Source organism: Pseudoliparis swirei, chromosome 19 (assembly GCF_029220125.1).
Source record: "Pseudoliparis swirei isolate HS2019 ecotype Mariana Trench chromosome 19, NWPU_hadal_v1, whole genome shotgun sequence".
Lineage (NCBI taxonomy): Eukaryota > Metazoa > Chordata > Actinopteri > Perciformes > Liparidae > Pseudoliparis > Pseudoliparis swirei.
Window position 1 is genome coordinate 9566181 of NC_079406.1, and position 26882 is coordinate 9593062.

The 26882-nt window shown below is 38.8% G+C and overlaps 1 protein-coding gene across 4 annotated transcripts; it reads left to right on the forward strand.

Moving 5' to 3' along the window:
• The first annotated feature begins 231 nt into the window (after positions 1-231).
• Positions 232-25619, forward strand: csnk1a1 (casein kinase 1, alpha 1). 4 transcript variants are annotated; one of them, XM_056439005.1, is made up of 10 exons: positions 232-955; positions 1346-1452; positions 5308-5434; positions 5726-5824; positions 16545-16684; positions 18448-18526; positions 19002-19076; positions 19162-19268; positions 20418-20566; positions 24867-25619. In XM_056439005.1, exons 1-10 carry the CDS (start codon positions 833-835, stop codon positions 24872-24874), a joined length of 1014 nt encoding a protein of 337 aa, XP_056294980.1. In that variant the 5' UTR covers positions 232-832; the 3' UTR covers positions 24875-25619. The 4 variants fall into 4 exon arrangements, with proteins under 4 accessions (XP_056294980.1, XP_056294981.1, XP_056294978.1 ...); XM_056439006.1 differs by having other exon boundaries at positions 20418-20530; XM_056439003.1 differs by lacking the exon at positions 24867-25619 and adding an exon at positions 22779-24157.
• The last annotated feature ends 1263 nt before the right edge of the window (positions 25620-26882 follow it).

The window sequence follows — 26882 nt, forward strand, 5'->3', positions numbered from 1 at the left end:
CATCTCTCTTTAACTTTATACTTTTTGGCTGCATATAGTAAGGGGCATCATAAATAATAACTTCCCTTTATCTGTCACAACTATGTATAAGTTTGATATACTAATATACAGGCCCATGTCATGAATCTTGATGTATTATTTCCGATAGCACGTAAAGGGGTCATGAGATATCTAACCTTAGCTAATCGCCTCCAAAGGAAACCAGCTGAGAGAAAGGGTAGAGAAGACAAGATGGCGGAGTGAGTGGGTTGCGCTTTCTACAGACGGTTGCGACCCTTGAAGTTGGATGAAAACGCCTTTAAATGACTAACACGATTGAAAAACAACATTACCATCGGAAGCGTAAATAGAAGGGCTGTTTTTTTACTACTCAGCACGGAGGAGGTCCGGACATTTTTCCGCGGCGGTCCTTGCGACAGCGTTAGCTTGATGCTAACGCTAGCCGACGTTCGTTTTTACTCGCTGCTACTTCGAGCTAGCCGGGTGGTTGTTGAAGGCCGTAAACTGTTTCGGATTTAGTTTTGGATGTATATACTAAGATAGTGTCACGGCATTCCGTGTTTCTTGGAGGAGGTTTTATTCGAACGAAGATCCATTGTAGCCGATAGCCTATGAATAACGCGAACAAAGTCGGGAGAAAACCACTTTCAAACTTGCTTTTCACGTTAATACTCGAACATAATCTTCGGAGTACCGTTTACAGCTAGTCCATATTTTCCCTCATCAACAACAACTGGACATACAGGACTTTGTATGTTCTGCTGACAATCGACGAGACTCCCACAGAGTTTTCTAAAGTGAATCGGGTGGAGATTGTCATTTGGTGGATATTATGGCGAGCAGCAGTGGCTCCAAGGCCGAATTCATAGTCGGTGGAAAATACAAGCTTGTCCGAAAAATTGGATCGGGATCTTTCGGTGACATATATCTGGCCATCAACATCACAAATGGAGAGGTAATTCACTGCTTCAATTTCTAACATTAGATTGATCGGACCCATGTTCTTCGAAGTTGGATATGCAATTTTCCTTCTGAACACAACCAAGTCAACTTGATGCATATCTTTGTATGTTAGTCGGTAACTTATAGTTACCAAACGGTAACATGTATTGTAAGGGACTGGGGGACATGTAATCTTAACCTGTTATAAGTGTTACAACTAATACAACGTCTCGTAGCTTTCCTCACCCAGTGTCGCGACAGTATTTAGCGTTAGATAAAACATGCTAAACGATACACTGATAGTCTATTCATTTTTCCCCAATATATTTGTCTTTCCCTTGACTAGTGTAGTGACCGGCAACAGAGTTGGAGATATGAATGTTGTATTTTGTGTCATTTTCAGGAGGTAGCTGTAAAATTGGAATCGCAGAAAGCTAGACATCCACAGCTGTTGTACGAAAGCAAGCTGTACAAAATCCTACAAGGTGGTGTCGGGATTCCACACATCAGGTAAGCGGAGTAGCTATTACGTTACATCTTAGTAACTTTCCTTACGGACAATAAAGTTACACTTTTTAAAATGTCTTCGATTAGCTACGCCATTGTGAAGTCTACGGTGAAACAAGACAACTAACGAGAATGTCAGAACGGCAGCAACCTGGTTGGCATTAGGCCTGCTAATCTCCCGGAAGTTACTTAGTCTATTTTAAGAGCAATCTATGTTCACGATTGCTGAAACACAACGTCGGGTTTACGTTGCACACGTTGCTTTGTGTTGTCTTGTTCAGACCCCACCTGTACCCTTTTTATTCAGCGGTTGGGTTTGAGGGAAACCAACTATGTGGTTGGAAATGGCCGCTCCTCTTTTGTTGTGTTAGCTCCCAACATGTCTTCCCTAACTCTGTTAGAAAATGGCGGCGGAGCATAGAAGCGAAAACAACAACCCAAGATTTCAGCCCGAAACGTCAAGTCGACCCGTCGTTCCCTGTGACGGGTCACTCGATATGTTGTGTTGAATTAGCTGTTAAGATCGGGGTGGATCGTTAGCTGGACCGAGCATGTGGTAACGTTTTAGAGACGCAAGCGGTGCCCCATCGTCCCACACTGTATACACCATGACATGTTACACTCCTGGCTGTTTTACCTTTACGTTAATATTCTGAATGGACATATGGATTTGACTGCGTTGGGACCTGAGGTATTTGTTTATATATTGTCTTGAAGGACACGTTTGTGTGTGATGCTATTGAGGATGAGAGTAAATCTCTTCACTGCTTGTACAAAAGTGGAAGTACATTGAGCAAATCAATATGGCTCTCTGCACACCACAACATAAATAGTACACTAATGTCTCATGTGATGAGAAGTCTCTTGTCCAGTATGACACAAAGATGGGAAATTGTTATTTATGTTGAATATGAGAGCAGGTTTTTTTGTACACTAATGTTTAGTGAGATACATCTAAAGCTTAAGGGACTGTGTGCTTGACTGTTAATTTGACACTTTATTTAGTTAACTAGTCCCATTTCGGTTAACTCGGTTCTTTATTATTCCATGGTTTTAATGTTTTCTGCCTCAAAGTTAAACAGAAACCGGTTATGGGTTTTTGATAACAATGACAGAGGAAGCATGTTATCATACAATAGGGCATGTCTGTGCCACTTTATTCATGTGTTATAGCTCAGTTTGTGCGTGTGTGTGGTTGTTCACATCACATATTTACTTGATGGATTCTGTAGAATTCCTTAAGTCTCTGGAAATGGTACACGTCTAAATAACTTCTGCAACAATACATAACAGTAACTCTCTTAATTTATGGCTGTAGGGTTGAAATTATTTACTTTTTGAAGAAATGCTTACTTGAGTCAATCTGAGGGACAATGAGTTGTCTGTATTTTAAGTCAAACTCGTTGAGTTTAGTTTGGTGGAATGAAGAATGCACTTTTGGATTAATGTAATGGCAGATATTAGAACTGTACTAAACACAACTTGTATGTTCTTCCTAAATTAATACAAGCTTTAGAAGCTGTTAACCACTCTGCCATGTAACTGGACAAAGTTTAAGTGAGCAGATATGCAAATGAGACTGGACGGTGTGGGGCATCCGCCATATGTTGGTGTTGCTCTTTTACACTGACTTAAACAACGGTGCCGTGCTGCCCCAGGGTGTACAAATATACATCTACACACACCTTTTTTTGATGGCGTGTTTTTTGCTGTAATCGTGGTTTCACGAGTAACGCAACACTGTCTGCATCTCGTGTGCATGTGCCCCTATTCTGCTGTCTTTGTGCCTTTTTACAGAAAGAACAGGCGATGTGATGTGGGGTGTTGGGACTGAGAATGAGTGTGTGTGTGTGTGTGTGTGCTTGGACTGACCTGAGAAATTACAAGGCTGTTGGTGCCTATAGGATCCACATACCTGTTATTGGCTCAGGTTGATTTAGATAGAAATGTATTTTATAAAATCTAGAAAAGTTTTACATTTCTAACAACCTTTTAAATATTTCTATAGATTAGTTAATGCACTGTTATATTGTTAGAGAATAACCTTTTCATTAGGCATGACTACTCTTTAGGACAAAGTATCTGCCTCTGTACCAAAATATCAATATTTAACTGGTGTTAATGTTCCTTTCCCTGTTCTATATCTGGCCAACATGCACTGCCTTGCAGCTGGGAAATGGCTGAAAGGAGACAATGACCTGGGAGCTGTTATGGCATAGTAACTTTGTTGAAACCTGAACACGCACACCTTCTTTACAAACTGGAATGGCTTTGTAAGGTAACCCCTGTCATAGATATAAGCACACATGGGTTGGTTGCCGATTGTGCAATTTATGGCCATTATAGAGTCCTAATGCTGGCAACTTTTTTTCGTAAGCACCAGGAAGTGAAAGCTGATGACGGGTTGTAAAAGCATTAGTATCATGAATTTGCGGTCTTGATGACGGGTCCTGTAGATTTTGAAGAAACGCTTTTCCACCTGTAGCAGGAACTTCATTGAATCTTTTCACTGGTAATCCTGACTTACTGTTGCACCAAAGTCTTGTTTGAGCCTGTTCAACCTGCCTGTCCTGCTCCCCCTCCTCCACGCCTACTACAACCTGACTTACCTTTTCCACAGTCACCGCCTATAATAGTTTCAGTCTTAATCATTCTCGCCCTGTTTTTTCACACCGGCTGAAACACTGTCCTCTATTTGTTCAAACCACAATCAATCAATGATAAAATAGAGGATTATTTAAAGAAAAGCTATTCTTGTCACTACTACTTTTTTACTATGTCGTGTATGTTCTTTTGGTGAGACATTTAAAATGTGAGCATAATCATCGGCTAATGCAGTTTCTCAAACTGGAGTGCGCCCCTCTAGTGGGCTGCAGTGGTATTATAGGTGGGACGCAGTGGAAAATGCAGATTTTTATTTCAAGAACTTTATTGAAAGCATTACATATTATAAAAGTACACAGACAAACTAAAGGGGCGTTCACTTCAAACGCGTTGCATATATTCGTGACTCAGCTCGTGGATTTCACACTGCTAGGAACGGCATCTAGAGAACTGCCGCTTCCACCGCTACTTCTGGCTGACCACTTTGAATCAACAATGGCAGGGCATGCAAACAAAACTGCTATTTAAGTCAACAGAATATTGATTATTTGTTAACTGCACCCACATGTGCATCATGGACCTTGTAACATCGTAGCACTGCCTTTCAAAAGGAATGCACAGTCAAGCTGCATTGTTTTTGCCGATTGGAAATGCACCGATTGCAATTTTATTTTTAAAGTCTGCCTTGCCGAATTGTCATCCAGACTCGACACTAAGTTTATCACCCACTTTCCGTAACCGTCCCAAAACATGATATCAACCATTCCGAAGTTAGTGTAAACTTGTTATGTTAGTTACTAGCTACTTTTATTGTCATCTATATTGATTATGAATAAAAAACACAATTCAAATGATTAGACGACAAATGACGAACAGTTCTGTTTTTTCACTGCGGTTGGCCGCCGACATGGATTTAACATGTCTGTGCAATGGCTGTCTTTGCAGCTGGGTGGCTTGTTGGGCACTGCAAGCACAGCGCTTGTGCATGATTGGGCATTAATCCTGTTAACGGTTAATGATTGTTTAACGTGGGTCAGAAATCCGTTAAAAAAAAAACTATACAAATAAGCATCCCTAATCATAATGTCGTAAGTTTTCTGGTGACTCAAAAAAATTGTCTATGAATAACTGCATGGTAAAACTGTTTGTGTGTCCACACAAATTGTAAATTACATGCGTGTATTCAACATGAGGAGTTAGTTTCTGATGATATGCTGTGAGAGACTCACCATCATGATATGACTTTGTCCCCAGGTGGTATGGCCAAGAGAAGGACTACAATGTCCTAGTCATGGATCTGCTTGGACCCAGTCTGGAAGACCTCTTCAATTTCTGTTCTCGCCGTTTTACCATGAAGACGGTCCTTATGCTGGCAGACCAGGTATCTAACACTTGCACACATCTACCCCTCTGCCATGTTCTGAAGCAGTGAACATGCCTGAGGAACATGCTTAAACACGAGCAATAAAGTGGTGCCGACCTCAGCAAGAAGGTCCTGGTTCCAACCTACTAGCTTTGTAAATAAGTGGTAAGCATGGTCTCTGCCATGATCTCCTGTGGGTACTCCAGTTCAGTTTTATTGGGGACTTTAAATTGCCCGTATTCGTTTAAATGATAACTTGTGTTGTATGAATGGTGAGATAACTAACCGTGGCTTTCTTTTCATCTTTAGATGATCAGCAGAATTGAGTACGTACACACAAAGAACTTCATCCACAGAGATATCAAACCAGACAACTTTCTTATGGGCATCGGCCGTCACTGTAACAAGGTAAGACCCGTCTCAGTCCTATACATACAGTGAGTATGGATTATTGAAGCTCTCAATAGAGCTGTTGGCAGCGGACATGATAACAGTTCTGGTCTCTTCCCCAATCAACAAATGTAGCTTCAGTCACGGTGATCTCTCGACATACTCTATTACTGCCTAAATGGCTTTTGCTGTTTCAGAAGAATCTTAAAATGTCCACCTGATCCACGGCATGTTTTTTTCCTACGCCTGCAAATGGTAACAAATGCTGTACTTGTATCACTCTTTTGACTCACTGCAACACTACCTGTTCTCAGCACAGCAACAATCAATGAGTAATAGTCCTGTATGAAATGTAAACCAAAGACAACTAGACATGGGTGCAATTGAATGTAAATCTGTTGTTCATATATGATGGCTATGAGGGCAGGAGAGGAGTTCTTAAATACGTTTGCAGTCCATTTTTTACAGTTAAATAAAAGTACAAACTAATAATTGTATCTTTTGCCCCTCAAGTAATACGTTTATGTAGAACTAAAATTGGAAATAAGTTTCAATATTACACACATAATAGGCTTTAAAAAAAATCTTTACGTTTTTTATATTTCCTGTTTTTTACCATACGAGTTTTATAATCTTGAACATATCACATCAAAGTGTGTATGCAAGGCTGCATGTAAATCATAAGTACAGATGTGCATGACAATTAAAGACCTGTGGTTAGCCAGCTATTGGTACAAACGCGAGCACAAATGTGTGACCTTGGGATTGTATGATTGTATGTGCATTCAGAATGTATATTGACCTCCTAGGTGGCAAAACTGACACACAAGCACCCAATATGGAAGACCAGATGGATGACTATTAGTATAAGAAAAGACTATTAAAGAAATTAATGAATAATACATGTCCATTGTATGGCTAAGTGATGACATGTATGTTTATATTAGATACATATTTGCTGAGAAAGTAAAATACCTTCCCTATTATTAATATTAATTTTGTAAATGTTTTATTAGTTGGCAAAACATTTTTATTTTATATATATATATATTATATAAAGTAAAAGCAAGATGGCTTTTTTATTGGTCCTAGTGCAGAGTTTCTAATTTAATGGTATATTTACTTCAGGCTTACACTTTTCAATCAACCTCTGGATGGGATCAACAATTGTTACTGGTTGCTATTTAATTTGGCAGAAATTCATACAAAAGCCATCAGGTCAAAACAATAGATTGTATGTAGTTCACCAGCTCATCACCGAGATCTCCAGAGCTCTAGGCTGAGGACTCTGGTCCAAGGTAAGCTATGCATATGATAAGGCAAGCTTTAACTTGTATTGAAGTTACTGTTTTTAATATTAATGCTTCATGGTGTCCTGTGACTGTACATAGTCTTTACGCTGATAGCTTCTTAGCTACTTGCATTGTTCAATGTCACAAGCCTTAAACATTATAGGCAAACTGCACTGAACACAAGTTAATAAAACTATGAACACGATTCAGATATTTCATCAGTTATTTGTTTCATTGTCAATATATGAATGATGCAATTTAGTTATTCATTACATATATTTTTAGAACATGTTTTGATGATGGAACTTTCTTCACTTGGAATTATGAAGTTCTATTTGCTTAGGCAGTGCAAAGATGAAGGATTTTCACAAACAAATGATGTGTTACTGTGGTTTAATACAGTAGATTCATATATTAATTTCTGAGGGAAGTTATAATTCAAGATATCTCATAACGGGCAACAATTCAGTAACATGCATTAGTTTAGACACTGATTGTCTTTCATTTTTCGAAATGTTAGAAGGACTGATTTAAACTGACGATACAATTAAAGTTCCACTAATAACGGAGTTCACCAAATTAGGTTTCACTATCAATTTCTGCTGGTGCTTTTCTACTTTTTTGTAGAATCCCATTATGTTGTGTTTGCTGCTGTCCATCTTGCTGCTGTTCTTTCCAGTGAACTTTTATTTCTGCTCGCAAACTTTCACTTGTCCACATTTATGCTTGCACAAACTAGTTATCATTTTCACAGCCTGAGCTTTGAATGTAAGCTCTATGCTGAACAGACACAAACTCAAGCATGGTTGAGTTAGCATTTGTATAGTACACTGGTAGCAAGAGAACAATATATTTCAGATCTATTGTACATTTCTGGCTGGCTGCCTTTTTAAATAACTTCTCATACCTTTATGAGTCATTAATAATTGTTGTCTTCCTCAAAAAGCTTTCTATATTGCTTGAAACATTTCTAAATTTAGTGTGTCGATTCATTTAAAAGGATCATTATCTGATGGCAATGGCATCAAACTCGGCTTGGTCTGAATTCCCGTACATCATCATCATCATCATCATCTGCAGACGGTGTACCACACAACATATGTGTTGCTCAATGTTCATCACATATATACCGTTTTACATTTTCCCAACTCTAATTCTGATTTACAGTCTTTAAGGAATTGGTCTCAACTTCGTAGCAAAGGTTTAAACTGTTCAAATGCTATAACTCTGTTATGCATATACTTTATATTTTACGATAAAAATTCAGACACAAATGGTCTTGTGGGCTTCAAAAGATTGACAGCAGTTCTCCAGCATCAATTGTTCATTTTTACATTTTTAAAGAAATTGTTTTAGTTGTGTAAAGAGAAAAATATTTCAGTGATATTTTTTTTTGTAGGTCTAATTTGAGTGAACTGACCCTTTAACCCTGTCCTCACAAATATAGATACATTTAAGATGTTTTAAAAAATTATTTTTAATATTCTTCCAAAGCTTCGCCATCCAGACGAAGTTTAATCTACAACTAAGTGTTAGTCCCCAGTGATTTTGTGTTGGGTTTTCCATCAAGCAGATCAACACTACAAAGCCTTACCGGACTGAGAACCAAAATGTCACCTAAACTCTTTTTTTCATAAATGTAATCTCCTTCATTATATAGAAGCGTGCTAATGAAATGTACCGGTTCCTGTGTGGCGTAACCCAGTTTCTGTGTGCTGGATTCAGCATTATGGACAATTATCCTAGTTTTTTAGCTACTCTCAAAACAAACATTGAAGTGATTTTGTTTTGTGATTTAATTTGTTTGAGTAAGAGGTGTGTGTATAATCAAGTTGCCTGAAATTAAAATTGAATATTTTGTTCCCATTATTCTGAGCCCTTGCAGACAAGCATCGTCTAGTAAAGTTCAAGCATGGGATGTATGTTTTATCTTTGGTGCACAGCAGGTTTGCACCTACAGCCCAACCTCCACTGATCGGTCCTGCTCATGACAGCCCGACTGCAGCCAGCCTCACGTCTGATATTTAAGTTTGTTTGCAGACAAATGTTCATTTGTTGCAAGTTGGGGGTCATGTTATTATGGAGTAACTGAAATAGGATGCAATGATTTGGAGGATTATTAATTGTAACAGTTGTAATGCTTTGTCTTTTCACACGATGGTGCAGAACGCACATGGGGGAGCGATGACAGTTAGCTGGCTGTTTCATGTTATGATCACTGCATGGGCTAACATCTGACTAGAAAATGTATTATGTATAATGTACAGTTTACACCTAACTTTCAAATAATGTATGGTCTTGCACATTAACCTCAAATGCATAGAAAAGAAATGGAAATGTACTGGTAAATTGTTTTGGAAGTGACGTGTTTTGCTATAATTAATGTCAATGACGTGTGTAATAACAACATTTGACTTCAGTATTGGGTATGAATTGCAATTTCTTGTAAAAGAAAATTAATAAACGGTTTAAGTTCACAAGCGCTACTGCTAAGGCAAACATAGGCGTCCCACAATTGCGTGACAATTTTGAGGAGTTGCTGTCATGGTGTTTTGGATGAGTTGGCTTCGTCATGCATCTTGTAGGAAACCAAATGGGGTCTCTTTGTAGCAAAATGATTTGCCTGTGAGAACTACATTTAGGACACGTTGGTACTAAATGTAGAGGAAGCGATGGTTTGTTGGCTTAACGATGCAAAGCATACAGATGGATAGATTTAAAATACTTCAAGCTAAGTTTGACAAATGGTAACTCTTTAGCCCTCCATGGTAAATGTGCTGAACATCTTTGTTTTACTTTGACCATTATTTCCATGAATTCGTGAGGATAAAGAATCTCGTTGGACTGACATTCTCCAAACACTTTTGTAGTTGGTCATAAACCCCCTTTTTCCCTTCAAATTAGTAAGAGCCAATGTTTGCATCAACACTTTAATGTATTCTGAAAAATTGTTGAAGCTCAATTAGCACCAGTGCCCAATGAGTGCACATGCTGATATTGATGTGTTTCGGGCAAAATTGGTTTCAAGTGTTGCATCTCCCTAATAGTTAAATATGTTTTTTATTTTCAGTAAGCACTTTCTCATGTGTTAAAGTTTGAGTTCTTAATTTGTAGAAAGCGCACTGCTGTTTACCTCCAAATGTTAGCGCTCTCACTTTCATCCTCTGCACTTTATTCTAGGGCTGCAACTAACGATTATTTTGATAATCGATTAATCGGTTGATTATTTAATCGGGAAAAAAAACCCAAAAAACTTTACTTTTCAACCCTTTATTCAAAACAGCGTCCGTATGGTCATGGAAAACCTGGAAAAGTCATGGAATTTTTAAATGGCTATTAGCAGGCCTAGAAAAGTAATTGAAAAAAAATAAAATCCCAAAATATTTGGAAAAGTAATAAATTTGTTTTATTCAAATTTTAATTTATACGGTATGCTTTGGAATTCTCATTCTTAGTTTAAATACTACATTTTGTCACGTATAGACAGAGTTTTCACAAAATGTTTAATCATGGAAATTTGGTTTAAAGTCATGGAAAGGTCCTGGAGATCCACTGGTCAGCATGTGAATGAACCGTCACAAACAGACTGACAGCGTTCCTCTCCTGAGCAGTGGTCACCATGGTGATGAACCGTCACAAACTGACAGCTTTACTCTCCTGAGCAGTGGTCCCCATTTGGACCGGCACCCTGAACAATATCAGACACGTTCCGATTTATAATTGTTTTCACCTGGTCCGCTGCAGTTGAGATTGCAGTGAGACGCGGAAAAAATGTGAAGTGGTGCTCTTCGCAATAAAACATCTTTGATGGGACGTGTTGCGTCTCGGCCAATCAGGGTTCAGATGTCCACAGCGTTAGGGAAGTTAGGTTAGCTTGAATGTTAGTCCGCTACATCTGCTGCTGTCACGCTGCACGGTGTAGCGATACTAACAAAGTACCGTACGTTAAAAACGATGTGATTTAGCATATTCTTAGTATCGATACTTCATTAAAAGAGCGATCAGAGCTCACGCGCTGCTCCGCTCCGTTAAATGTTGTATGCACGCGCAGCGCAGCGCTCAGTGAGTGGCGTCGTGGCTTATCTCCGTTGCCTTTCTCCGTGGAAAAATATGTTACGCTATCCGCCACGGAATAAATAACCACGTTTTCTACGTTATACTCTTGTGGAAATGCCACACACGTCGTGACATGTAGCGCCCTGGTTCTGGGTTCATAACGTCACCCGTAGGCGCACACAGCTCCGTGAATGTCTCCGACGACGTGAATGACTTCCGCATCCAGCGCCACGTGAGCAGCAGCAGCCAATTGGATTCAACAGAGGAGCAGCTCAGCGCTGATTGGCTCTCACAACGCAGCGTTCTGGTCTCTCCCTCCGCTCCGCTCTTGTTTCCCCTGCGCCGCTCTGCGCTCAACTCAACTTTGTTTATACTCCGTGACTTATTGAGCGCCGTAATAATCGCGCGACACAACGAATCGATAATGAAATTCGTTGCCAACTATTTTAATAATCGATTTTTATCGATTCGTTGTTGCAGCCCTACTTTATTCTTTCTACTTCATCGTAGCATACACACAATTTTGATTCTCACACCTCTGGCTGAGGTTATTCTAGGGCTGAGTACGGCATGCAGCCAGGTCATATTGCCGATATTAGGGGCTCTGTTTTACTCGAAAGTTAAAACCCTATACACAAAGTTTAACAATGACTTGGTAAACATTGCTCTGGAATCATGCCCAAGAGCAGTGCTGGAATGTGCATGTTTTGGTTTGGCCAGAATAGTCCAAATGCAGAGCACAAGCGTGTCTTTTTATGTTGTCGCTAAGCAGACACTGCTGCTTTTTGGGGGTCATTGTTTCATAGATTATGGCTTAGCCTGTGTAACTACACAAGTAATTGTAGTACGTTGTTGGTTTATTTGTTTCATAATGTTAACGAGCTCTACAATAAACCAGCACTATATCACAGCCTTTGTATGCGTGGAACTTTGGTCCATCAGTGACAGATGAGAGACAACCGTTTGAGTTGGTAAGTCTAAAGACGCCTTCATGGAATACAGGAGATCACAGCCATTTTTCTCCAATAGTAAATCAACTTCAGTACAGATTCAACCCCTTTGGTCTGTTTAGCTGCGCATGATAGAAGTTTTGTATGTAAACAAGAGGCAGGAACTCTCCCTCTAAGTTGTTGCCTTTGAACAACTTGGTTAAGATAATATCTCACCAGCCTGTTAAAGACATTTTATCTGAACTATTTGTGTTTCTGGCGGAGGCAGGACAACCATGGGCTCTTGTCTTTACCATCTACTGCCGACATTCCCTCACTCCCCAAGGTCTTTTCTGAGCCATGGTGTTGCCTGTCTGCACTGGCCGTCACTGTCAGACATGATATTGAAGTTTCAATATCTCTACCTTTCAAGAGACACGTTTAGCTTGTTGTACAGTATTGATCTTACCACGTTTGTCCTGACAGAAGAAATTCATAGTCATGTGGCTTCTTCTAGAATGATGGCCAGTATGATCATAGCTGTAACCCAAGGAATCAAAGTGGATATGTTGCCAGTGTAGGTCCAGCCAGGGATGAGCTTATCCTAGCTGTACAGGACACTGAGTTGTATCAATGGGAAAAAAACCCATGTGGGTGCAACCAGAAGTGCCTGTTGTACTCATGCTAACTGTGACTGAAGGTGGATAGAGGCTGTGTGATTTTTGACCCCTGCCCCTCTACTGTCTGCCCTAGTGTTTAGACTCGTCAGTGGGGAAGAGGAAAAGAAGCTTGGCTGTTAGCTCTTCTCAGGACCCATCTTTCTCAGGATTAAACCAGGTGTGACCTTTACCACAACACCAGCTGCCTCACAACAGCAGTTGTCGCTTTGCAATCATACCTACTACACTGGTTTAAAGTGAATCAGACCACCAGCACCCATCTTGCACTCATAATACCAATGTATGTACTCCCCCACCCAGTGTGCATTTACACACATTACAATGGGAGAGGAAAGCATACTTTTCACCAGCATTGCCTAAGGAGTAACTATTGTCTCACTTTGTTGCAATACGGGGTGCCAGTCCCTCTAATTGTGGCTCAAATGGCTTCTTGCCTCCATTAAAAATGTGTTTGTCTCTTCCATGTGATGTTTGTCCTGATGGTTCATAGCAAAGCCGATCTCGGAGCAAAGACCGTATTGGAATTGATATACCAAGATCCATATGTTATTAAAAGCAGAATATCCAACTAATACTTAGCCATTTGGCTCCCAGGAGTGATGTTTCATTAAATTGGTACAGTTAAATACGAAATCAGAATGCATCAAAAATGATAGATGACGAGTAATATATAGTTTCACAAAATCATTTTATATCCAACGCTTTTTTAAAACTTCATCAGATTTCAGCTGAGCTGCATATTTAACAGAAAATTCAATGTTGTGAAATGAAAAGCAAACGAAGAACAACACTAAAACAAGTCTTTTTAAGATGCTAGCCCTTCATTGTTGAGTAAAGTATGATGGCACTCGCTAAGATCCAAAGGGAACCTAAGCTACTATGGAGTTGCTTCATCGAGATGGTTTTCTAACAAGGGAATGTGAGTACTTGCTGTTCTAGTTTTATCCATCGCCGGCCCTGTTCAGCTACTTAATTTATAAATGCTCACATTTATGTGATTTGAGATGACTGATTACACCAGACTTTTAAGAACTTTATTTCAAAAATAAATTTCTTAGCTTAACTCTGCTATTTAAGTTTCCATGAGTGTCAAAAGTGCACGTGACTTTCATGTCTTTCATGTAGCACTAGCCCCAAATGGCTTTCGGCAATAAGTTTGTTACCAGTAAGTCCAATATTATTTAATACATTTGAGTCATTTTCTTTCCAGACTATTATGAGGTCAATCACATGCTTTACCAGGAACCGGCCTCTCCTATTGGCGGCTTCTGCTTTCCAAATAAGAATGTGTTTTATAGATCAAAACATTCATTAAATATTTCAATCTGACCATTTTCAAATGTTCTAAACTGTTTTTTTTATTGGTGTTTAACGCAATGAGTTGATGAAATTGTGCAAATACAAGTACTTATTGGCAGCACTGTAGATCCTAAATTACCAGAAGACACTAGAAAGATGTACTCTATTCAGGGCTTGAAACAAACTGTACATTTAAATGTGGATAGGTAAACAGCTAGCCTAATAAATGAGTTATTGGATAATTGACTGGCCAGTATGGTGTTGTACTCGAGGTGTGCCGAGGGGGAGATGCAGTTAGAATTCTCGAAATGGATTCTATGCAGGCCTCTTGGTCTGAATTCACTACAATTTCAAGACCCAATATGTGGAAGCTGATATTCCAGATTGTTGGGTTTAAACCAGGAATGTCCATATATGGTACAAAGTGGCAGTATAATTCGTAGTTTTTATGTTGTGGTAGTGTCACTGTTTGAATGTTTTTTTCCTCTAAGATTGTGCTGTAACAATATACAGGACTGTCTCAGAAAATTAGAATATTGTGATGAAGTTATTTATTTTCTGTAATGCAATTAAAAAAACAAATGTCATGCATTCTGGATTCATTACAAATCAACTGAAATATTGCAAGCCTTTTATTGCTGATTATGGCTTACAGCTTAAGAAAACTCAAATATCCTATCTCTAAATATTAGAATATCATGAAAAAGTATACTAGTAGGGTATTAAACAAATCACTTGAATTGTCTAATTAACTCGAAACACCTGCAAGGGTTTCCTGAGCCTTGACAAACACTCAGCTGTTATAAATCTTTTTTTTTACTTGGTCTGAGGAAATATTAAAATTTTATGAGATAGGATTTGAGAGTTTTCTTAAGCTGTAAGCCATAATCAGCAATATTAAAAGAATAAAAGGCTTGCAATATTTCAGTTGATTTGTAATGAATCCAGAATGCATGAAATTTTTGTTTTTTTAATTGCATTACAGAAAATAAAGAACTTTATCACAATATTCTAATTTTCTGAGACAGTCCTGTAGAGTTGGGAGAAAGGTGTTTATTTTCTGTTTCGCTTCTGGTTGTTTTCCAATTGAAAGTGTCTGTTAGGGTTGGAGATGCGCTGTGTTAAAGGTCTCCCATGTATTATGTTCTTTAACTTAGTGGCAATGGAGGCTGTGGTGTCAAGTTGGTATGAGGAGACCTCAATGTCGAACATCAACATCTGCTCCGCTTATATTCACAAACAACATAGCATATGCTATTTGTTATACGGACACCTGTATAATGGGTATTAATGAAATGCAATGTTTTTTCATGCTTTGAGAAACACTGACCAGCAGTGGCTTGTGGAACAACGGTGATTATCTTTTGAGGATGTATGTGGATGACAAACAGGAGTCGTTTTCTGCCATGATATACTCTAGATTAGCAGTTGGCACACACACATGGATGGGAGGTTGGAGTTTGTTTAACTTGTGCATACCCTGGATGTATACTGTACTTGAGCGTATGAGTCATTAATTAAATTACGAATGACATCGGTCATTTTGATAAACAGCTGTTTGCCCCTCACAATACAACTTCTCAAGATTAGAGTGATTAAGTAGCATAAATGTCAGGTGATCCAACAAAGCTATGCGTATTCCACTGGTGAATAACTTATTTAGAAATCCTACCAATAACTATCATTTGTAGTCGCTGCACCATTTGATTAATAATTTAATTTGTATATATCACTTTGAGAGACTTAAAAGTTATTTTTAATGTTTAAAAAAAATACAGCAATACACTGTCACTATCGTACTGTACGAGGGGAGATAATAACTTTGAGAACAAGTCTGGAAGTTTTACTCTGGCATGAAACTAGTATTACCACATTAAAGCTATGAGAAGTCACTTTATTTAACCCTTGTGTTGCCTTAGGGTCATTTTAACCCGAATCAATATTACACCCTCCCCCGCCTTAGGATTAATTTGACCCCATTCAATGTTTAATGTCGGTGTTCTTTCGGTAGTCAACAAACAAACATAAAGTGCCTCACACTTAAACTTGGAAAACAATATTAATTCTAATAATTTTCTGGAGGTTTTAATTGCTGGCGTCAAATTGAACCCAAAGGGTAAAATATGTTAGTAAATATAAAGGTAACAGGAGGGTGAAACATTGAATCGGGTCAAAATGACCCAAAGGCGGGGGGAGGGTGTAATATTGATTCGGGTCAAAATGACCCTAAGGCAACACAAGGGTTAATAGGGATGTAGTTATTGATATGAAGCTTCCCCCCTGTGCATGTTGTCACAAGGATCTTTTCAATCAATATAAGGTTTTCGACATTCATTGTTTACAACGGGACTAGCTAATTTTCTGTGTTTTTAAAATGGAGGAAATATGTAATTTTTTGTATCTTTTTCTGATTAACCTTTGTATTATCATTGCTCTGTGTGATCGGCGGATAACCAGCATGTGTTCTCTCCCTCTCCGACAGTTGTTCCTTATTGACTTTGGTTTGGCGAAGAAGTACCGAGACAACCGAACACGACAGCACATCCCCTACAGAGAAGACAAGAACCTGACTGGCACAGCGCGCTATGCCTCCATCAATGCACACCTGGGCATTGAACAGAGGTTTGTACATTTTAATTTGTCCCATGTTTTAAGAAAATGTTCGATCTAATTAAAATACGTTTAGTCTTTGCATTTGAAAACATGGGGACTAGTTTCTCAGTTCTCTACCAAAGCAAGACTTGAGTTTACTTTCACAGGTGTCTGATGTTTTACACGGGCCACCAGCGTCTTACTTAATGTTGCATTTATCCGACTTGTAAACATTATATATATCCACGTGTGTCTTTATGTATGCATGTTATTTCACCGCATTTAGTTGACTATTACTTTTCGGCTGATTAGGGTTGCAGTTGATCTAAACTCAGGGTTATATCATTTCACGGTTTATAGTCACAGACCGGCCGAATCGGCACAAATACGATAGCAAATAACTTGTAGAATTTCCGATACAATTTGTTCATTGTCGATGATCCTTTTGGCCGATACACAGCTTATGTTAAAAAAAAGTGCTTCCTAGCAGGCTCCAGGCAATTCTTTGAAGTTGGTGTAAACCATCAAACTGAATGTTTTACTTTGTAATAGCCATCTATAGTGGTTATGTTCATTCACACAAAACAATATTGAAATTAGCTGTTTTATTTATTAGCTGCTCAAAGCTAGTGTTGGAAAGTAAAATGCATCATTCTATCAAAGTATCTTTTATATTGCTCTGAAAACAACTCCTTCTACAGATGTAAGAACTCCATTTATCGTTGCTTGCCAAAAACTACATTTGACACGATTATATTTAAATGCATCAGGACAGTTATCGTTTACCTTCACCCAATACTCATGTTTACTAAACGAAGCACTGACTGCATCATATTGTAACTCAATGATAAATCCAGTGCTGATGTTTTAAAATGCCATGACCAAAATACAAATGATAAATTTAAGGTGTGTGTATATATATATAAAGAAATATTTTTTGGGTCCAATTCGGATTTCTTTTTCTAAGAACTGTAATTGACAGCATGGCTCCAGACTAATTTATTTTCATCGTCAGTTCACTAACCATTATCTTTTTACTTTGTTACTATTGTCTATCGTTTTTATATTTTATAAAACACAATTCAAATAGAAAAAAAATCTATTAAAATGTTTATATTTAAAACTTTGCTTTGAAAAAAATATATCTTGGCATTCATATTTCTAATTATAAAGCTGCTTAGACATGGAGAGGCAATTCTGACCATAGTTATTGAATTTTACGGTCAAAATCTAAATTTTACAGGATTACAATTTACACACATTAGCGATAGAATTTACCTTCAACCAATACTTTATTTAAATGTTTTACTACTAACTAGTACTTGAACACCACATTCTTCCTCCTTCCTCTCTCCTCCTTCTTCCCCCTCCTTCCTCTTCCTTCTCCTCCTCCTCCTCCTTCTTCTTCCCTCCTGGAGGCCTCCTCCACACACATGTCACTTTAACATGCACTTTAACTGGAGCCACTTTAACATGCACTTTAACTTAAACACACATCACTTGAAACACACACCTAAACACTTTAACATTATTTGTTGTCCGAGCACTTTATCTTTATCTTATCTTATACTTAAGTTCACTGTTGCTGTCGCGTTGATTGTTGTTTGTCATGTCTAAATGTTGCACCTTTCGCCAAAAGAAATTCCTCGTTGTGTAAACATTCCTGGCAATAAAACTGTTTCTGATTCTGAAGTCACCAGAACCTTTGTTTAAGTCGGTGTGACTACACAAAAATGAAATCACAATATAATAAATGTGTGATTTAAGTTAGCAACTCATTTTGTTGTCTGCAGTCGGCGTGACGACATGGAGTCGCTAGGCTACGTGCTGATGTACTTCAACAGAACCAGTTTGCCGTGGCAGGGATTAAAGGTATGAAAATATGACTGTCACAGTGAAGCTTTTTTATTCTAATCTATTTTCAAACCATTCTTTTTGTGTTTTAATATAAATTTTACTCTCACTTAAATGCACATTATACAATCTTTGTTTGTTTTACACTTTCTTTTAAGGCTCATGAGTCTTTTAAGCATGACATTTTTAAACCCATGTACAACTTAAACCTGGTGAGTGGTCCACTTGACATGTCCCAGGTCTGAAACAGTGGCCACTTATATTAGGGGGCAACTACAATTTGTGGTTACTGAAAATATTGTATTTGCACATACAGAGCATGCACATGTCTCACTGAACACTTACTAGTTACTAAGCTAGTACAACTGCAGTGAGCTGTAGTGCAAACATGATTATTCTGCAGATATAACTCGGATAATGCATTTATTGAACAAAGGTCATTGTTGTCTGTCAGAGGTTATGTTTGCTAGTAGCGTGTTTGTGTGTTTTTCAGGCTGCCACAAAGAAGCAGAAGTATGAGAAGATCTCAGAGAAAAAGATGTCCACCCCTGTTGAGGTCCTCTGTAAGGTAAGAAAAGGTTCAATATGGGCAGTGGTAAATGATATAGTGTGTAAAATTCACATAACTGAGTTGTATGAATTTATGTTTCCAGGGTTTCCCAGCAGAGTTCGCTATGTATCTGAACTACTGCCGTGGCTTACGCTTTGAGGAGGCTCCAGACTACATGTATCTGCGCCAACTGTTCCGCATCCTTTTCAGGTCAATGGACATCCTGTACTACACAACACATCTTTGTCTTAATGCCAACGTTTATGCAGCGCTGTCTTTTTACATCTGACATATTCAAATTAAATGTCAGGCGTTTTTTGCAAAGTAGTCTGCTCCAGTCCGTCACTTGAGCTGGATAGAATTACGGCTGTCACCATCTATTGTAGCTAATAAAAGAATAGGAATGGGTCCTGAAGCTAAATATATATATATATATTTATTACAGGTTAAATTAATAAAGACTACAGTACTGATGAGCTCCGACGTAATCGGTTGTTTTCTCCTTAACATTTCAACAATTTGGTTTAAGTTCCTTTGCAGCACCTCCTCTGTATGGTGGGCAGTCAGCAAACTGCAGCCAATACATAATCAATACTGCTTTTCAACAACCATAAACAAGTAGTGAAGAAATATTTATCTGTTCAGTCTCAGCAGCAAATCTCAAAAGGCATGTTTGCATGTAGTTTAATTTTTAAGTTGAGTTTGCCATCTTTTATTTTGGCAAATGATGTTAAACTTCTCTGCTGGAAGGGACTAAGCTGGCCCTCTCCCACCGCTTTACTCAGGAATATGGTTTACTTACTGACATTTTTGATTTGCTTCCAGTCACTTTAAACTTAATCTAAATGCATTTAGTTTATATTGACTGTTGCTGATTCAAACATGAATGTGCATGCTCTAGAAATGACAAAGTTATATTTACAATATAAATAAAATCCTTTTTGAGAATGCACAATTTAAATATGTATAACAAATGTATTCGAAAGCAATCCTTTAGTTATTGAACTGATAAGGGTTAATATAGGGCTGAAGGAGCATTGATAGGATACTACAGATACCATCCCTATTAATGAATAAGTATTTTTTTTGTCACTCAGTTCTAATATTAATATTCAACCAAAGAATGCTACATTTAGTCCAGATGCATTTATCTGCAATCACCATGATTATGTTGCTTATCTTCCTCCTATTCTTTGTCTTTTTCCTCTCTCACCTGGCCTTCCAATCTCTTGCTTTGTTTCTCTCACCATTGTGTTCCTGCTTAATTCCTTCTTTCCTATGTTGCTGTCCTTCCATAACCTGTATTTACAGCTTATTGTTGATAATATTAGGCTGATAACATCTTTCTTTGTATTTTAGGACTCTGAACCACCAGTATGACTACACATTTGACTGGACCATGCTGAAACAGAAAGCAGCCCAGCAGGGAGCCACCTCCGGGGGCCAGGGCCAGCAGGCACAAACCCCCACAGGCAAGCAAACTGACAAACCCAAGCCTAACATGAAAGGTTAGTAGCAAACAGCCAAGCGACGTTTTTTTTTACAGACACCAATTGCTCATATTCATTCAGGATTGTATTTAGGACTCTTAAGTTATTGTTTTATTCCCTTACCCACATCCCCCCCCCCCACCCCTTTTGAAAAAAAAGTGACACCGAATTGGAAATCTAAAGCTTATAATTCCTTTTGGAATGATAAAGCCAAACAGCATTACAAGTTTCAGGAGGCACCTTAAAAGAACAGAAAATCCCAAAAAATTATTTGATACAATTGGTCTGTCTTGCAGAAGCAAAGACGTCCTTGGGGAATTTGACTACTAACTTTGCTGCCATGCTATTCTGTTCCTTTGTTGGGGCTGGGCAACAGGCTCTCTGTTGTCCTAATGCTGACCAACTCACTCTGATTGCAAACCTCTGACTCTTCTGCAGTCTGTCTTTATTAACATTCCCACTCCAATCTTTATTGTTTCCCCTTCTCACTTCATTGTCTTTCCATGCTATCTGACTGAGACCGTAATGATCCACACATGGTGGAGACACATTTGCCTCATTCGCTCGAGTTGAAATGTTTCAACTTTGGCGAAAAAAGTAAAATAATTTGCAGAGCTTTAGGTGTGAATGCAGCATTAGTGGTAAACATGAAGTCGGGTTTGCTACGGTGCATTCATATTGGAAACAAAAGGATGGAAAACTACGCTAGTATGGTAAAAGAAAGTTGTGTTAGCGACTTCACAATCTGGTTTGGAAAGAATTTCAAGCATATGTTTTTAATAAGCACATGGTTTGGAATTATATATATTTTTACAAGCCTGTCCTCAATTATTTGATTTTGACAAGTTCTAAACGTGCATTATGGGAATCTTGCGGAGATGACAGCATGGAAAGAACAATGGATCTTTCTTAATGTTAACTTATTATTTAAGTATATGCTTAACAATTAAACCAAGTTTTGTGTTGGATCTTGTGGTGTTAATTTTTGTTTTCGTTTAATGTATATCTGTTCCAAATGTGTTATTGCTCTCCTTGATCAATTAGAATCTATTGGTATCCCTCTTTAAAAGAAAAAAAAACCTTTGAGCGAGACGTGCAGCTGATGACTAGACGTATGGTTTGGACCGTTTAGGATCGGCTCAGCAGAAAAGAAGGGTCCAAATCTAACTTTGAGAGATGACACATAATGTTTTAGTTTTTTTTAGCACTATACTACCGCACATGGCTACTTAAAAAAAAAAAACCCGGCTAATGCATAAAAATCTGGATTTATAAAAAAAAAATCATTAACTGTGAACAACCTCACAAAAAAGAAAACGTATATACTTTAGCAGTAATCGCTCTTAGGATGGGACATTTAATGCCCATGACATTTTACACTTCATGTATATTTCTTTGTTGACGACAAAGCGATTAATATTGTTAGAGAGTCCAACATTATCAGAGCCGCTAGGTGCCGTTTGTGTGTACGCTCCACTCCAATGTAACAGACTAGAGGTCAAAATGAAACGAGCACACGGCAGCAAACACAGTGGAGACTGAGCTGAAACCTGATTACGTTCTGTCGATGCCACGTCATTAATGTCCACATAACCATGCAACTTAGAATCGAGACATTTCCACAACTCCACCCAGTATGCCGGCATGGTTTTTCTTCCAAACTGAATGGGATTAGGATGAAGCGGGCATGTCTCTAAAGGGGAATCTTGTGTGTTCCCAAAGAAGCCGTTTTCATTCACATATCGAGGTGAGAGGTCAAGCGACTGCCTTGATAAACGCCACGCCAGTTTAACCTCCAAGATTTAACCCAGCTTTGCTGACAAGCTAGCTTGTACCAATGAGCTCATAAAGTCATCCGCTTTCACATGTTGCCCCATCACCCTCGACTAGCCAATGTTAATGGGATGGAGCAGAGACCAGCTGACACTGCAGCTCATAGGTCAACTGTGGTCATGTGACGAAGATAATTAAAGACTTTGTTTGGCATGCATGTTGCAGAGGGGCTGCCCTCCACGACTGGAGATGTAATGTTGACAACCCTGGGCCAGGAGTTGAGTGCTGGCAGTTTCCTGGCCAGCTCTGCTATAATGTTATGTACAATGTATTGTGCAATTTAAAACATTGTATGCTGAAAACCTGATATAATGCTGGTGCTTTCTAATAGCTCTCTTACGTTTTTTTATTTTTTTATGAAGTCAAATTTGTCTCATTTTCTCCCATTTACTTCCAGTTGAGCAGTCAGTGATGGCAGTGGCAAAGAATAACTGCTTGGAAGATCTCAAGTCCACCTAAACTGCAGTCAACACTGCAACTCTTCACTTTCATAGTTCCTAAAAGTGGTCTTTGACATAAAAACAGAAGTTAGAAAGAGACTCGCTTCTAACCTCTGTTAAACAGAATGTACCTGCTCTGAACTTAATAAAGGTAACCCGATACTTCTGCCTCTTCTGTCACGGCTACTGCCTAAATGGCTTCTTTGCTCAAAGTCTTTTGCTTTGTTGCACCGACAGAAAAACAATGTTAATTTCCACATAAATGCTTTTTGACGAAACCATTCTAAAGGCCTTTACAAATCCCTTTTACCCGATGGTACCATTTAACCAGCTCAACTGGACTGTTGGTGTGCTGTTGGCTTGATCTCATGGAGCGTCATGTGATGAACTGTTCTTGAGGCCGAAGGCTCTTAACCAGCTGTTCCACCCAACACACATTTTAACATTTGCCTATTTGCTGGCTATAAAGCACACTGTATGCTTAATAGCATATATATACATATACAGGACTGTCTCAGAAAATTAGAATAGTGATAAAGTTCTTTATTTTCTGTAATGCAATTAAAAAAACAAATGTCATGCATTCTGGATTCATTACAAATCAACTGAAATATTGCAAGCCTTTTATTCTTTTAATATTGCTGATTATGGCTTACAGCTTAAGAAAACTCTAAAATCCTATCTCATAAAATTTGAATATTTCCTCAGACCAAGTTAAAAAAAAGATTTATAACAGCAAAACAAAATCAAACATTTGAAAATGTGTTTCCAGGTGTTTCGAGTTAATTAGACGATTCAAGTGATTTGTTTAATACCCTACTAGTATACTTTTTCATGATATTCTAATATTTAGAGATAGGATATTTGAGTTTTCTTAAGCTGTAAGCCATAATCAGCAATATTAAAAGAATAAAAGGCTTGCAATATTTCAGTTGATTTGTAATGAATCCAGAATGCATGACATTTTTGTTTTTTTAATTGCATTACAGAAAATAAAGAACTTTATCACAATATTCTAATTTTCTGAGACAGTCCTGTATATATAGTCACACTACCAACGGTATTAAAAGTTTTTCAATCCCCTCTGACCAAATCTAGTAGCACAGGGGCTACTGTGGCTCAGTGGAGGAGCGGGATGGTCTTTCAATCATAGGGTCATTAGTTCGATCCCCAGCTCCGCTAGTTCATGTCGAAGTGTTCTTGTAACCCCACTTTTCTCTGGTGTCTGCGGTGTATGAATGTTAGTCCTGATGGGCTGGTGGCACCTTGCATGGTAGCCCCTTTCCAAGTGATTTCAGACCTGTATTGTGTTTACTGAATAAAATTCTTAAAGAGATTTCCGATTTCTTTTAATCCAATTCTAATTCCTTCTCTAGTCATCGTTCTCGGCTTCCGGTAGAATATTTAGTTGAGTGATCCGACACTGGCACGATCCAAAGGGTTTTTCTCAGTAAAGTTGAATCTGTTTGGTGGTTTTAATGTTTTCGATGTACAGCAGACAGTTGTAGCTCTACCCAGGTCACTGCTCTAGCTATTTACATCCTTTCTAACATTCTTATTTAAAAAGAAAGTGACCTTTTATTTTTGGGATTGCCATGAACCATAGCCCATCCTGGGGCAGGTCCGCCCTTCTGGCTCCACTGGTCCATATCGATGTGTCCCTGGGCTAGACACTTAACCCCAAATTGTGTGTGTGTGTGTAAGCTAAACTGCTGTTAACTGGGTCGATGCCTTCTGTTGGTTATATACATATATATTTATTTTCCTCTATCAACTTCTTTTTTCTGTTTGCAAACCGAACACTTCTCATTCGGATGGATCTGGATCTCTTCTTTTCAAACTGGGATACTGAGCCCACTCTAAGAACTCGACTTTGGTTTGGTACCTTCAGGGGACTTTTCCTTTGCTTTAACGTATCGCTCCACCCTCCTCGCTGCTGACCACCTGCTTTCAGACACTATCCCGGTGACGGAGTCGGCCTCCGTCTGTAGCGGTGACCCGACTGACCCCTGTGGTAACGATGCTGCCTGTGTTTCTGTTTGTAGGTTTCTGAGAGGTCTCTGCCCAGAGCAGAGCTGCAGAAGCGTTGTTGACCAGGACCAACGAGTCTCTCTTCCTGGACAAGCGACAAACAGAAAGTCTGTCTCTCCTTCCATCATAACTATCTATGTAATGGGAATGTATAGATCTACACATGCCTTTGTCAGCTGTGTTCTCTATATATTCATGTGTATATATAATATAAACTCTGCACTCCGAAAGAAAAGAAGAATGAAAAAGCAGGGTTTTTTTGGATGTGGAGGCTGTAGCCCCCCGACCCAGACACACACCTTTCCCAACCATCCCCGTCGCTGTTCTCCTTTCAGTGTTGACTTTTTGTCAGGTTTCTTTGGGAACTGAAGTTAAGAAGATAGTCAGCTGACCCTCTATTTTTCTCTCCCAGTGGAAACATCTCAAAGCATCTCTTCCCCCCTCCTCAATTATTTCACTCTCCTTTTACCAAGCAAATGTTAAAACATGTGAAACGGAAAACTGTTTCTCCTTTTTTTTTCTAACATAATTGAATGATGCAACCCTGGATGTTATTCACACAAAAAAATCAAATGTTGGATTTTCTTTTTGTTTTCCTATGGTGATTAGGAGTTTGCCTGTTGACAATATAAGCAGCTGATGGCAGCAGTTAATGATAGAATGATACTCTGGCTCGCTCCCTCTCTCTAGAGCTCTGAATTATTATTAAATCTGTTGTAAAATAGTCTTATCCACAAAATACCAATAAAAACATTACATAACTCAGACTTCCAAGCACAAGTTATTATCAACCACCTGTACATACTTTTCTGTCCAGCCCCAGTCGCGTGTGATCTGTTTGAATGTGACCAGCTGATCTTTTATCATACAAAAGTATAATTATTAATGTTAAATCAAACTCCATCACATCGGTGCTTGTATGATGCTCTGTAAACTCCTCTGATCTTGCTCATTCCACTGCTGTGTTTTAACCTCAAATCTGCCACCATTGTACTCTGATGGTTGGAGAGTATACATGCAGTACTGATGTTATCCAGTCGGAGTGCATGCACCCAGAAAACAGTTAAGAATATCTTAAATATTGAGGTTAAATGTGTGGTCTCCAACGTAGGGGAGTTCTTTTCTAAGCATCAAAACAATGGAGCCCTACATTCAGACAGCCCTGAGCTGCTTCTGGTAATGCTGGTAGTGTATGACGAGTCAAAGGTTTTGGATAGTGCAATGTAAAATGTTCTTTTACATCCTAAGCATTAAAAAGGAGAAGTAAAGATACCGCTCCTATGGCGGTTTCGGTGGCGTCCCTGTTAGCTTGCACTTGGCGCCTTTAGTTGCTTGCCGCTAGCTGAGCTGTTGCCAATAGATATTATTTCTATTTTGCATTCAGCATTGTTTTAGTTTCCTTTAGTTAGTCAGCACATATGTCGGTGATCGATTTATTCAAAATAAATAAAATGATCGTACAACAGTCATGTTCATAGTATTAGGTCAAGTAAATTCATTTGAATCATACAATCTAAATAAATAATGTAGTCACTCTACACTGCTGCAATTTATTCTTCAAATAGCCAAATAAAAGAAGACTAAACAAACAAGGCACTTAAAGCCCGACCCACTTTTCAACATACCTGCAAACTTATCACCTTTCGGTGAAATTCACAGTTTTGAACTCAAAATAGGTCATCCACGTGATCCGAAGAGGTTTTTTTTTTGGGTATGGGGGGTGGGGGGGGGTCGAGTCTCGGCCAATCAGCGTTCAGATGTCCACAGCGTTTGGTGGTTCAGGTTAGCTTGAATGTCAGCCCGCTACATCTGCTGCTGTCACGCTGCACGGTGTATCGATACTAAGAAAGTACCCGTACGTTAAACACGATGTGATTTAGCATATTTTTTGTATCGATACTTCATTAACAGAGCGATCAGAGCGCACGCGCTGCTCCGTGTCGAGCTGTCTGCACGCGCAGCGCTGCACAGCTCACAGCGAGAGAAGTGGCGCAGCTTTAGAGACCGACTTTGGCTTAAAAAAAATTAAA

Bases quoted from the DNA above. Each gene is read 5' to 3' on its own strand.
- csnk1a1 (XM_056439003.1), top strand. From the start codon at position 833: ATGGCGAGCAGCAGTGGCTCCAAGGCCGAATTCATAGTCGGTGGAAAA. The intron at 1,453-5,307 runs GTAAGCGGAGTA...CTTTGTCCCCAG, and splicing joins GTCGGGATTCCACACATCAG to GTGGTATGGCCAAGAGAAGG. The intron at 18,527-19,001 runs GTATGAAAATAT...TGTGTTTTTCAG, and splicing joins TGCCGTGGCAGGGATTAAAG to GCTGCCACAAAGAAGCAGAA.